The 13,933-nt window shown below is 41.7% G+C and overlaps 1 protein-coding gene across 1 annotated transcript in view; it reads left to right on the top strand.

Annotated features, from left to right (window-relative positions):
- The window catches only part of LOC104544093, a gene marked incomplete at both ends in the record, with an annotated part of 37,437 nt that extends 26,383 nt beyond the window's left edge, over positions 1–11,054 (top strand). The window contains 2 exons of the mRNA XM_010188850.1: positions 8,146–8,292; positions 10,920–11,054. Of these exons, the coding sequence (XP_010187152.1) occupies positions 8,146–8,292; positions 10,920–11,054 (282 nt within the window). The remainder of the gene's footprint in view (positions 1–8,145; positions 8,293–10,919) is intronic.
- Between the last annotated feature and the right edge of the window lie 2,879 nt (positions 11,055–13,933).

Here is a 13,933-nt window from a genome sequence, read left to right as displayed (position 1 = left end):
AAACATCTCGTTATTGCACTGGTACTTTCCACCTTCAGGCTTCATTCATGTCTCATAAGAGCAGCCTCCCTCTTTGCCATTACATCTGGGTAATCAAAATATATATATTTCACTGTCCTTTACAACCTTTCAGACGGTGCCGGCAGCATAAACCCTAATTGTCTCTTATCATGTCCAGAAATACTGTACAGTGGTTGTGGTAGTCTCGAGTTGTAGGGATTTCCACGTGCGGTTGTATAAGCGAGTTAATGGGGTCAGGAAACGTCGGCCGGGCACAGATAAGGTGAGCTCTGAGGAATGAGACCTGGCGCTGGTGAGAATTTGCAGGCTGCGAGTGACATCTGCACTGTCACTCAAACACAGAAACATGTTTCTTCCCTCCTGTGGACGCATTAATTCAGGAAACCTGATAAGCCTGGTACTCCAGGGAAGGCCTTTTTGAATTTTAAAGGAACAGTGACCACTTTGACGGTGAGCTCTAAGGTATTTTTCACTTCACTTTTTCTGAGTTCTTTGCCAAAAGGTGGTATATTTTTCTAGGGAAAAAAGAAAAACCCCGAAAATTTAGCTTCCCATAAAATGCGTTTTGTTTGTATTAATACAACTTTTCTCTCATTGCAGCAGTATCCAGTTTATAATCTTAGGGCCAGGTCTTGCCCTCTGCTGTACTAGGTTGAAGCCAGAATAATTCTGTTGTCATTAATAGATCAACTCCAAGGGCATACCAATATAATTGGTAGCTGACTTTTCCACACATCTCTAAAACCAGAAGAAATCTAGGACTTGTTTTTATGCACCCACAGGTGTTTACCTGAAGAGATCCCAAGTATTTTAGAATTCATAAAGTTGTGCTTGGCTTTTTTTTTCCACATCACACTGCTTTGTACTCTCATGGTTTCTGATACAAAGCCTAAAATCTCGGCATGGAGAAATAGTGAGTGCCTTTAAACACGCATTTTCTAGATGTCCGATCCCATTATCTAAACCATATTTTGGACTTAGCACTTTTGGCAGTCTTATCCCAGATTTTTAAATTAATAATTTATTTCTGTGATTATTCTGTATCCTTACATTAGACTTAAACAGATGGAAAAACCAGACAGTTTTGGAGTCAGTCTAAAATGGAGCATTTTAGCCTCTTCTGGCCTCTGCCTTTCAAAAGTGAAAATCTTTTCCATATGAAACGGTATGGTTACTCTCTGGGTTCGACAAGTGCCCTTTGGTCTATGAATGTAACATAAGCTTATTAGAAATTAGCTTTAATTTTTCATTGACTTAATTTCAAGTGAGTTGATAAGATTTTAATGTCAGGCTGTGCTTAAAAATTCTCTCTTTGACAGGAGCCTTTAAGTAGGGTTCTTGCTGATAGAGGGCTAATTTTAAAAAATATGAATTATGAAGTTATATCAAAGACTTCATTGATGTCCTGACATTAATTATGTCTGTGCATTCCTTGGCAGATACCTAGGGGGCTCCAGATTCTCATCTCGGTGCGGTTTAGTTGTGTTTGTCCTTATATGTAGTATATATTTCACCTTTCGTGAAATCAATTGGATTTTTGCCACTCATTCAGTGGGAGTTGGATCAGACCCTTAAACTATAATTAGACTCTGCAGTGAGCCTACTGCTAAACTTAAGCCTGCATGCAAATGATTGCAGTGATAGCCTTATAAACACAGCAGAGAGACGAGTCCATTTATCTTTGCATTTATTTCTGGGTTTATTTTCGCTTATTAAAGGACAGCTTTTAAATTTATGGGAAAAGATGTAGCTTGGATGGCATCCTGGATTATGGTCTGAAAAAATAAAACTTGATGCTAGAGATAATTCAACCATTTTCCCTTTTACTATGGAGGCATTCTATATATATGCCCGGCTGTGTGTACAGTACGTTCACCTATAAATAAATGTGGGCGAGAAGTGGGGGAAAATTATTTGTGAGCATTTCAGCAGACTAAATACTGGATACTGGCATGCTGTGAGTGAAAGGAGAAAAAGGCAAGATCATGCAGTAAACAGCCAGCAAGCAAAAATGTGTGTGTGTATATATATATGTTATTGGTGAAAGTGTTTGCAATGACAAATGTTGTATCTTCTTTCCCGTTCTACACAAAGAAGAGGTTGAATTTCAACCAGTGGAGGTTATTGAACACGAAAGGCTTGCACACGTTCAGGTGTACAACGGCTCTTGCTAAGCCGCGCTCTTAGCCCAGGGCTTAGCTTGGGGGCCTGGACGTTTGAAAGTCAGCAAAGCAGCACTTCTTCCCACTGACACCTTCGTCCCTCCCCTTCACCCTTGGATCTTCTCCACCTTTCCCTTCCTTCTTGGCCTGAAACCATGTCCAGAGTTTGAGAGGTAATAGGAAGGTGAAGGAGAATTGCACAGGACTTGACTCATTTTAATTCTCTTTTCTTCAAAATCTGCCTTTCCTGCCAGTACCAACTTATCTTCCTGCAACAGTGCACCCTGGAGAGTATCCTGTAGCAAAGGGAACCAGATGATCCTTAATTTTAGCAAACATTTTGACTTACTCAATATCGTCAGGTAGATCTCTTGCCTCAAAAGCTTTTATTGCATAAATTCCCCGAGTTGGATGATTCATATCTGGAGTTTTCTCTAGACAATTAAAAATAGGGGTACGATTAGAGCTCCACAGAGGTGCATTAGGCTGTAAGTGTATTACTTTCAGAAAAACACATTAATGGGTGTATAAATCGCCCATGCAATGATGGGAGAACAGACAATTTTGAGGCTTTCACTGGCTGCACGCAATGGCTTATTCTTCATCATTTAGGACCGGACCATGGAGCTTTCATTTAGACTGGTTACACACAGGAGTTGCCTCTCTGAAGCCCACCAGTGAGCAACGCTTAGCGAGGTGAGTAAGGGCTCCACCACATCAATTTGAAAAAAAAAATCACAGTTAGAAACACATTTTGAGACCACAAAAGTTCATAGATAACATGAGAGTGGCTGCTGTTATCTCTCTTGAATAGCGGCACTATATAAAACCAAAAATACCTTATTTGCAGAGTGGATGAGCAGCCATCAAGTCTTAATGTTTCCATTTCATTTTATGAGAGATCCCTTTATGTTTTCTTCTGTCTGCTGCCCTCCCCAAGCAGATTTTCTCAGTCTTCAGCATCCATAAACGCTGATCTGTCAGAATTGTGCTGTGGTGTTTCCGACTGGATCTGAGTCAAATACTTCAGGGTTTGCCTCAGGTAGGAATAAAAATGAAGATACGGAAAGCGATAGGAAAGCATCAAGTATTCTTTATGAACTCCTGTTCGTGTGCTGTCATAACACCTTCTGAACAGCTGATCCAGAGCTAATCGGACAGTTCTGTCTTATGTTCTTACTGGATTTTCTTTTACCTTTTATCAACTGAAGCAGCAAAATGTTCACTACTTAGGAGAGCACGCTGATCTAATCTCAAATACAAAACGGATTTAAATAGAATTTATAGGGGAAACATAAGTGTAACAGCAATAGGAGGACTGGGGAAAGAGAAGAGAGTAAGGTTAAAGAAAATGTGAACGTATGATTACAGAAATCATTACCGGCAATAAATGCATGACTTAGGAGGCCAAGGCAGGACTTGGAGGTGACCAGGAATTCCAGATCGAAGCCAAGCCTGATTCACCAAACTTGTGGCCTCCACTGTATTGCCCACATTAATCCAATGCCTATTTATGCATTAAAAGCAGTTCTTTCCAGAGCTATTCAAGTGCCAGAAATAAGAGATTGTTATGACTTCACGTCATGTTGAAAGACAGGTGGAGGAGAGCACGATGTTTGTGTTGGATTCAGATGTCTGCTGAAATCATTCCTGTCATTGCTAATTGATGTTGCATCTGTCTTTAGATTGTGACTATTGAAAAAAAAATGCTGAAGATCTTATTCAGAGAAATAATTACAGTTGTACACTGATAGATATAAAATTAAAGTACATGGGGGGGAAGGGAGCTACATCCTATGATTTATCAAATTCCTACATCCCCAAAAAATCATTAGACGCTGGGCAGCATGCAGGCCCTGCTGCAGAGGCCACTGCCGAGGGGATAGCAGTGGCCAAAAGTAGGCCACTGGTTCTCATTTATTCCGTCCATTTTTGCTCCTCTATTGTGTTTGGAGTATTAGCTTCCAACTATCCAGAGACAAGGTAGGAAAACAATGGCAGGCTTTATTAAGAGCCTGAGACGTAATCCCCAAGCATGAGTACAATTGCACAAGTAAGCTGGTGAGAGAAAAAAGGGAATTCTACTTATGCCTGGCTTTCAGGAGTTTCACTCTCTGCAGCCCTTCAGTGGGATATAGTTGCAGGCAGGATTAAATCTGCATTATTTTGACAAACTTCCGTTGAAGTGGTTGAAGATTATTAACAGAAGTGGTATATGAAGTAGCTCTTCAATAGATGCCTTACATCCCTGCTGTATGCCAGGGTTGGCTTTTTTTCCCTTTTCTTTTCCTTGCTCCTCTTCATGACGCTTGTGTGGATGTTAGCTGAGTCTTTCACAGCCTGATTTGTAAATTTGCATACCAAGAACCAACTTCATCTGGTCAAAATTTATACCGCACGTAAGCCAGACACAAGCTTATATCACATGAAGTCAGCAGGCACCTCTCTGGCCACTGTGCAGCAGAACTGGACTACAATATATGATATTTATTATCACCATACAATATATGTGACTTGGGTTTCCGTCATCCACTGCTCTTGATGCTTCCTACTTTATCCCTGCTGCTTTCCTTTATCAAGATCACATCTTCAGCTCTGTGTTGGAAGATCCCTGTACAACCCAACCGCTGCAACCTCGGGAAGTCTATGCTTGAGATGTGCTGGATACTCCCAACATCTCAGATACTCCCAATGTCCAGGCAGCCGTTGTGTTACCACTTGGTAGTAAACTATCCTGGAAGGACCTTTAAGGAGGAAAAGCTTGGAGGAGCTCTCCCATGTAGTTATCCCTTAAAAGCCTGCAGTCCTGACTGCTCCGGTGGCTTGAGTTCATTCCAGATTGTGCTTTTCACAGCGCACACAACAGCAACTCAAGTGCTCTGGACTCTGCTCACCTTGTCTCTGACTTACTGCATAGGAGTGCAAGTGTCCTTTGCCCACACACAGTGGATAACTGTGATTTTATGTAAGTTATGTGAATTTCATTGACAATTCACCCTCAGAACATTGTTTAAGAAGGTCTTGGAAGTGTAATTACGTACTAGTATCTGCAATTGTGAACCACAGCTTCAGGCAATAAGATAATTTCCTGGTATCTAGGCAATAGAGTTTATGTATAGAACTGCTTCCTGCAGCTCGAAGGACTTCTTCTTCTGATAGTTGGCTTTCTAATTTCTACATCATGCTTGTGAAACAAGGAATTTGTTCAGAAGTTAGGAATCTGTGGTTGTGACGGGAGATAATACAGACATGTGTTGACTTCAGCACTTTTTCTGTTTCTGGAAATTGAAAACTATTTGCTTATCAGAAATGTTCATCAGCAGGTTCCTAAGTAAATAGTAAAGTTTTGTGTTAAAGAAGCGCGCTGCTTCGCTGACTCTGATTGTAAAGTACCTGGGAGGGAAGGACTCCCCCTTCCTATGCTGTCGAGTTAGGGAATTGTAAAATTAAGGTGCTTTTTTTTAGCACAATTCCATGAGACATGTCTGTCCCGATGCAATTTCAACTTCTCGTTTACATTTGCAATTCAATGTGTGTAGGAGCCTCCAAAAATGAAGTCTTCCATGACAATTAACTTCGAGTAATATAAAGCAATAAAAATTGATTGCGAAACCTTCTTGGTTGTCTTCTGAAAAGGTATAAATAAATAACTGCTGGAACGGGTATCAGCGTCTTCTGGAAGGTTTCCTTTCCCCCCCCCCTCTACATTTCGTTACAACAATCGGCTTCACAATGACTCATTGCCTTCGTTAGAAGCGGGAAGACATACCTCATTATTCATTACCAAAGGAAAGACTTTGCTGCTGCAAAGAACAGCCGTGGCATTCTAATGCAGCTACCTTTCAAGAGCAGGGAGTCAATGTCATCCTTCCCCAAACTTTGCCAAAAGAGACAAGAAATAATGCTGTTTAATTGTCCCCGTTTATAAATAGCCCATTCACAGGGAGAGAATTGTATTTTTAATACTGCAGGCAGGAGGAGAAGTCACACATTTTTCTACATTTGTGTCTGAATCTCGTTTCTGGGAGCTTGCTCTGGGACTCTCAAAACTATAAATGATCATCTATGTCTATGTGTAAATAGGAAATGCATCTATTTAGTGACGATTTATTGTGTGACTTTTTAATTACGGAGCACTGTAGATGTGTTACATAAACACACACACAAAGCATTTACTGTTTGAGTAATCCAAGGATAAATTAGATTCCAAAAGGAGTAGGGAAGACTGTTTTAAAATCATTCTTTTTGTTGATTTCACCAATACAACTGTTCCTTGTCTCTTTCTGCATTCCTGTTTTCTGATTTACTTAGACATTAAGGGATTGAGCATGTATTATGTTTCTACTGTATTTTAATGTGTTTTTTATTAAGCTCTACAGCATGGACCATGTCTCTTTATAAATAAAGCTATGATCATGTATTACTAGAAACCCCATTTCAAACTGTACTTTTGCCAGACTTGGTTAAGATTTTTCTAGGAAGGGACATTATAATTGTGTGATTAATCTTCAGGAAAGGGAAATTTTGGCTCTGCGGTATTTCTTACTGTATTAACCTCACAGATTTATAAAACCAACTCGAAACTGCACTGCAAGTGTGTTTATAATGACTTTTAGCTGATTTAATAATCCTCAGAGTTTGATGACCGAACAGATCGCAGCTTCACAAACGCAGTCCATTACCTGTAGCATCCAGATGAAGTTATCAGGGGTGGAGGAAATGACTCGGGATTGTGTTTCTGCATAGCGAGGCATTAATCCAACCTCTGGCTGAGCCCTGGGCTGCATTGATCCCATTATGCACTGGGGACATGTGCATGGTTGATAAAGGACATCTCCACGTTGAAAGTCTCGCCGGGGCGTGTGTTTACCATCAAATCTTGGTGGTGCAGTTGTAAGGCACCCACTGTGGTGATGCTGATAGGAAAATTTTCGAGCCAGTCTGTGTTTCATCTCTTGTGTTGTTATCAGTACCTATGGCAAATGCCACTCCCTGCAGCTGGCAGCGCTTAAAGTCTCTTATAGTTCATGATCCCACAAACCCTTTTCAATCCCAGGAGTCCTAGATCATGCTAATAGCTCTGCTAATTGCAGTTATTGGCACTGTCTTATCACAGTGGAGTAAGAACCTCTTAGACAAGCAATAGAGTGCAGGATCAAGTCCTTAGGTTACATTCACATGTGACAAGCCACGGCACAAGGTTGTTTTCAAAAGTCACCAGTTAAAACCAGTTGAAACAATGCCAGAAGCCTCATGTTAAGCTTTCTGGCTGCGTACTTCTTTCGTTGTTTCCAAGCGTTGTTTTTCATAACAGTAAATATCGAACAACAACCCTGGGAGTCGCTGGGAGCTGGATTGGCAGGTCTCAGTCTCCGTTTAACATGCAAATGATCAGCCTGTGCCCACATATGGCCGCTTGCTAGAGCCGAGCTCGCTTCATTAACACAACGCAGAGAGCTCGGGGCGGATGCGGGGTACGTTCATCATAACCCAGAGCACAGTGCTTCAAGCCAGGATGTGAACAACACACAACACAGAACTGAATTTACACGTGATCCAGAATCCAAATATTGGACATGTTTTTGCAGAACGCTGGTTTTTCTTGTTTCTGGTCTTCCAGTTCACAACAGTAAGTAATCAGGCTTCAATCCACTGCGTATTTCCAGACCAGTTAGTTGAGCTATTTTGTGACTTTAAAGCAATTCCTGACCTTCATCTCTCAGATGACATGCAGTGTCTTTAATGGTGCTAAGGACTGAACAGGAGCCCACTAACACCTGCAGAATTCACCTATTTGGCATCTTCGTAATTCTCACTTTATTAAGCAGATAAAAGGATAGCTCTTTCCTTTGCAGCCTCCCTTGTTTGCTCTGTGATGTGCTGTGAGTCCAGCCAAACATTTCTTTGATCAACGAACAGAGTGAGCTGTATGAAACTTAACTGGGTGCCTTTACATCTCCAGGCATCCACTGCGACAATATCTGCACCCAAGGCCGCTGGGGACCAAACTGCTCCATCTCCTGCAACTGCGAGAACGGGGGCTCCTGCTCCCCAGAAGACGGCACCTGTGACTGCGCACCAGGATACAGAGGACCCTTGTGCCAGAGAAGTAAGCTTGTCCATGCATGGGGTGGCAGAAGCAAAGCGGGCAGAAATGTTCATTTATGACACCAGACAGAGCCACAGGTTTCTGAGATGCTTTAACTCAGGATTTCCTAAGGGCAAAAGCTAAAAAATCCTTCTTGATCAAGAAGTCAAGACTCAACTACGTTCAATTGTGCCTTGTGTTTCTTCTACTGGAGGTCACAGGTGACCTGAAAGAAAGAGCAACACTTTTACATACCAAAATTGGGAGAATTTGGGCAAAAACAGATGTACAGGTTAGTGGTGGTAAACTGTAGGATAACTATTAGACAGTCAGTTACAACCCATCACATAATGACAAGTGGATGAGCGTTCACTATTGAAATAGCAAGATAATGTTTTCTTATACGCCAGAAAAAGCAACACAGCAGCCTGAAATAGCTCCTGTCTGGTGCTGTGCTGCTACATATTAAAATGTGCCAGGCAGATAAAAATCCTCTCATTTGCTTTATCTGGAAGCTGCCTTTGCCCCTTAGGGACTCCTGTTCACTGATCCAAACTCCATGCAACCATCTTCCAGTGTAAACACGGAATGGATGTGTCACTCTCTTCTGCAGCAGCTCTTGCTGGAAGACATTCTGCATGCCCAGTTCATATATCCTCTTTGATATCACCAGTTACACTTGACACTAGAACACACTCATCTCTAAAAATAATTTGTAGCTGACAGTTTTTATTTAAAGTCATTATAATGATGACCTCTAGCACTGCTGTAGTTAATGGCCTATAAGCATTTCCATTATAAACCCCAATTTCCAGGTGCTTCAGCATATCTATATAGCTGTAAAACCTCTCTCCAAGGCTAAAATGTGGTGCTCAGAGCTTCAGGGAATTGGAGAAGAAATTGTTTTACAAATTTGAAACCCTAAGAGTGCAAAACTTCCCAAAGTTAATCGTTTCTGACCTTTCTGAGATGAAAAAAACCAGCTTAGTTTTATCAGCTGATGGCACGTATGCTACAAGAGGCAACCCATGTTCCCAGCTTGCAACTCCAGTAACCGGGCTGCTCCCTGAGGACATTTGCTGAGGACCTAAGGGGGAGAAATCTTCCTCCTCACTGGGGTGACAGCAGAGGATGCATCTGTGGATGCTTCTGCTCTCGATTCGTGTGGCTGAAATGCCTCTCTGAATACACGGGCAGGGAATTCGGCTTGCTCCCACCTCTTCTGTGTGATGCAGGCTCAGGTCTGTGTTGTGTACAGGACACTTCTGTGGGTGAAGGCAGCTTTAGCTTGCTAAGCCAGCTTTCAGAATCATTCCCATTTTTCTCTTGGAAATTCATTTAGAAGCAGAATGTAGCCTGTAAAAGGCAGTGCTGAAGATGACACTCAGCCGACTTGTTCTGTCTGTAATCGGGATTACATGAGACACCGGGATACTTTACTGCTCTTAGGGCTGCAGAAGTGTCTCCAGGAGTGATCCAGGTTGTTTTATAGCTAGAGCATCATCAACAAACCTGTCAGCTAAGTTCCAGCTGGAAATCTGCAGCAGTGTAAGAACCTGACACCCTCTGCGAACATACGGACCAAGAGAAAAATTCTCACTCGGTGAGAAAATGGAACAGACATGATATAGTAACCACCGAGCCAGAACTGTGTAACAGAGAATCACAGGAGGAAAAATAAAAACATATAAAGTCATTTTTACAGCCACTTACTGCAATTTAACATTTCCTTCTCCCTATCTATCGCAGTGAATGTTTGGACTGTGGATGTTTTTTCATTCTACAAGTGCTTAGAAGCAACAGTACGCGTTTATAAGAGATGCTGAGCCATAATCTTGACCCTGTACCTCATGGACAAATTCTATAGTAATTTAAATCCAGGTTTGAAGCAAATCAAGCACACAGTTCGTGACAAGTTTCCTCAGCTATCCGGTGTGATTACTGATGCAAATTAGGTGATTTTGTATGCCATTACCGTAATTACCATTTGGAGATTCTGTTCATCACTGATGGAGGCTGCTCCTGCAGTGGCAGGTATAACTGGCTGTCCCAACTGAGCACACGTATCGCACCTAATACGTTAGAAATCAGCTTTTGACATAGCTGTTTAGACATAAAATAATGAGTGTTTCCTAATACACCGTCCCTGGTTTCTTAGCTTAATTTCCTAAGGAAATGGCATTCTGAGTTTGTTGTCTGTGTGCATGTGTGAGTGTTTCTCTTCCTGCCTATCTCAAAAGTGTTGGAATTACGTTATCAGGTATTAACCATACCTGCCAGTGAGCTCTGAGGTCTAAAACATCTTAAACTCCCCTGTTTTGTAAAAGAGTTTAGCTGGAACAGGCTGGAGAGGCTGAAATTCATCTCTTGAGAGACAGAGGCTGCTGACAGCTCAGGTGTATTATTAAATAGCCAAGGACTTAGATGATGTAGGATGATGGGAATGTTTGAACCACGAGAAGGCTTTTACTCAGAGTTTGCACATTATAAGACATGGAATAATCCAACCAGCTTCATCATTTCAGCTGTTTACAACATTGTGGTTTTATAAATTAAGAGATATCGGTTTGGGGTTAAGACAGAGAACTCGCAAGCTCTCAGCAATGAGAAATCTGAAAACCTGATGGCTTATTTTGTTTTGTCTTCAGTTTGCCCCCCTGGCTTTTACGGCCACCACTGCAGTCAGCCGTGCCCTCAGTGCGTGCACAGCAGCGGGCCCTGTCACCACGTGTCAGGACACTGCGACTGCCTGCCTGGATTCTTTGGCGCTCTCTGCAACCAAGGTACGGACCCAAATCCTCCCAAGCACCACCTCCTTTCCTAAATTTCTGTGTCTGTGACTTTGCAGCAAGACGGATTACAAGGTCTCCACCTTTTTTTTTTCCTTGTTTCAGCAGTTTGGATCACAAGAAATTCTTTACTTCAGAGGTAAAATGCAGATAGGTACTTAGTCACCCTTTTGTAAATATGAATGTGCTGCTGCTTTCATAAATAAAACAGGTCTGCTGCTCTCTGTCAGAATGAATATGGAACGAGACACCTGCTGCAAATACATCAGCCATCCAGTGGTTTCCTTCTCCTTTCTGCTAAGCCTATCGTGTTCTAAATGTCGATGGCACCTTCACATGCTCTCTGTCAGCAGGAGGTGCAGATACGAGTTAAGGTAAAGGCCAGCTCTGGTACACAAGCCCAAACACCCAGTTAATACATAAACCTTATTTACACTGTCTAGGACCTGGCTGGGAATGGCTAAAATCATGCGCACCCAGACACAAGCGCAGGAGACAGAAAAATTTGCAATGAGGCGGGGAAAGTGAATTAATTTCCACAGGTGAAGAGTAGCTTCAACTCCCCCTAACGTCCGTTACCTTTCTGCACCTTTAAAAGTTAGACCACTTCTCATTTTCTCTTCTACCCTTCATGTGGGTATCATGGCAGTGTTCTGCAGAGTCCAAGCTGCCGCACTCTACTGCAGGTGTTTTACATACAGATTTAAAAGGGTTTATTCGTAATGGCTGCAACCCTTGTGGAGTCACCATCCCTGTGAAAATGGCACTGACGCTTTTTAATGGCCTGCTTTTCAGTGAGCTGGAAATTGCAGGCAGCACTTACGCAAAAATCATTAAACATGGATTAAGTATAACCGTGTTTTCTTTTTCCTGTGCTGTACAGTCAACTAAACGTTACACCAATTAACTTATTACAATGAACATATTTCGGTGAATTTGTCCATTTTATGTGAAACGTTAGCCAGATTTCAAAGCATAAGCAGGGGCTAATTATCCTCTTAAGAAAACTATTTTATTTTTTGCTCAGATGTTCAGCACTTCTGGTTTTACTTTGAAATGTTGATCTCTCCAGCAAATTAATTTTAAAATATTCATGTCCTAATTAAAATCAATTTTTGTTGCAGTTTGTCATAATGAGTTAGCATGTAACTTTATTTTGTAGGAAGAAAAATGCTAATTCATGCTTCCATTACAAAAACATGGAACGAAGGTTTCACTCTTGAATTTTCATCTCCTTGTGCTGTCTCTTTTCTGGCAGCAAGAACATGCTCCCGTCAGCAGCACGTGTATGCGAGGAGCTGCGTCACCTCCGAATTTGCACGGGTTGACACGGTTGTGCTAAGGATTCTGAGCAGCAAAGGACTAAGCAGCTGGTTTATGAATATCTTTCACAATCATGTAGCGAGATGGATTGATAATAACTTGTTATCGCTGTTAGAGCACACCTGACATCCCGCAGGGGCTCTCGGAGTCCCACTTCAGAGCTTTTATAGCTAATTAACATCGCTATCTGCGTTGTACAATCAGGTTGCTCCTGAAGAAAGCAGTGTCAGTCCTTAGTCTACAGCTTCATTTAAAAATGTTTGAGACGTTGAAGAAGCGCTTGGATTTGGATCTCGCAACGTTACAAGAGTCAGTCCACAGCCAGGTTACTTACACTGATGAGGACAAACATTTTGGCAGGACCATTTTTGTCGTCCTTCTGTGTTGCTGTTCTGGAGGGCATCACACTCTGTCAGTGCGACAGGAGGTGCTCACACGCAGGACCCCCTCTGCTCGTTGGAACCGAAGCATTTCTTTTATGAAGAAAGAGCTGTTGCTTTTGTCAGCATCGCTGTTTGGATCAACAAATCTTTTCCCGTTTCATTACTATTCCATGTTACAGTGTAAATCAGCTCCTATTTTAAGTAAGGCTTTTGACAACTATTTTTTTGGACATATAAAAATCCAGCCTTCCTTTAAGTGATGTTATCTATCTCCATCTTAAAGATGCAGTAAAAATATTGCTTTGAACTGCTCTGTATAGAGCATTGGAGCTGAATGATGGCGTAGCATGCATGAGAACCTGGGCTGATAGATCATTTTAACTCTTGCTCCTTCTGTGATATGAGGCCTTTTCTTTCCTTCCCTCTCTTCCTCTTGTGTCTGTGTATTGTGTTTAGTTTTATCTCTGTGCTTTATCTCTGTGCTGTTTAGCACATAATTTGAAAGCCAAAAGCAACTTTATCCATTGCTACAGATAAGTCTGTAGTGTGTAGAAATGTAGGCAGAAAACAATAGTATGCCACAGGTTTCTGCCAAAGTGAAAGCAGAGGATGGCATATTGTATAAAAGCAAATGAATCAGAGCTCGGGATTTCAATCTGTGGCTGATTCAGAGTCAGGATAGATTGAGGTCACCTGCAGAGACTACGTATGAGAGAGTGAGAACGGCTGAAGTGGTGAAGCAGTTGCATAATTCAGGGAAGTGCCTTAATCGCTTTTTTGCCATCACTATTATTTACCAGGATACAAGTCCAGTTCCATTTGTTACCCTCTTTGCAAAGATGGACTGTATGTTTTATCCTGTTTTGAAAATACATCTGTTTTTGTCAGGGAACGCAGCCAATAAGAGCAGAGAAATTAAACATTTCATTCATTACTGAGCAGAGCTTTCCATCAACTTTAACGTTAAAGATTTCCAATAATTTGGTGGGAGGCTGGAGATCTACGTGTCTATTAGTTTTATGTCTCTGTGCTTAGGTTGTTATGAGTCCGGAAAAAAAATTATAGAGCTTCTTTTCTTCCAACTTCAGGAATAAGGTGGACCAACAGGAACAGACCCTTGATTTTTTTAGGTTGCAGCGCATCTGTTCAACAACTCATGGTCAAATA

Source organism: Mesitornis unicolor, unplaced genomic scaffold (genome assembly GCF_000695765.1).
Source record: "Mesitornis unicolor isolate BGI_N332 unplaced genomic scaffold, ASM69576v1 scaffold31957, whole genome shotgun sequence".
NCBI classification, from domain to species: domain Eukaryota; kingdom Metazoa; phylum Chordata; class Aves; order Mesitornithiformes; family Mesitornithidae; genus Mesitornis; species Mesitornis unicolor.
This window is presented reverse-complemented; position numbering and strand designations above follow the sequence as displayed.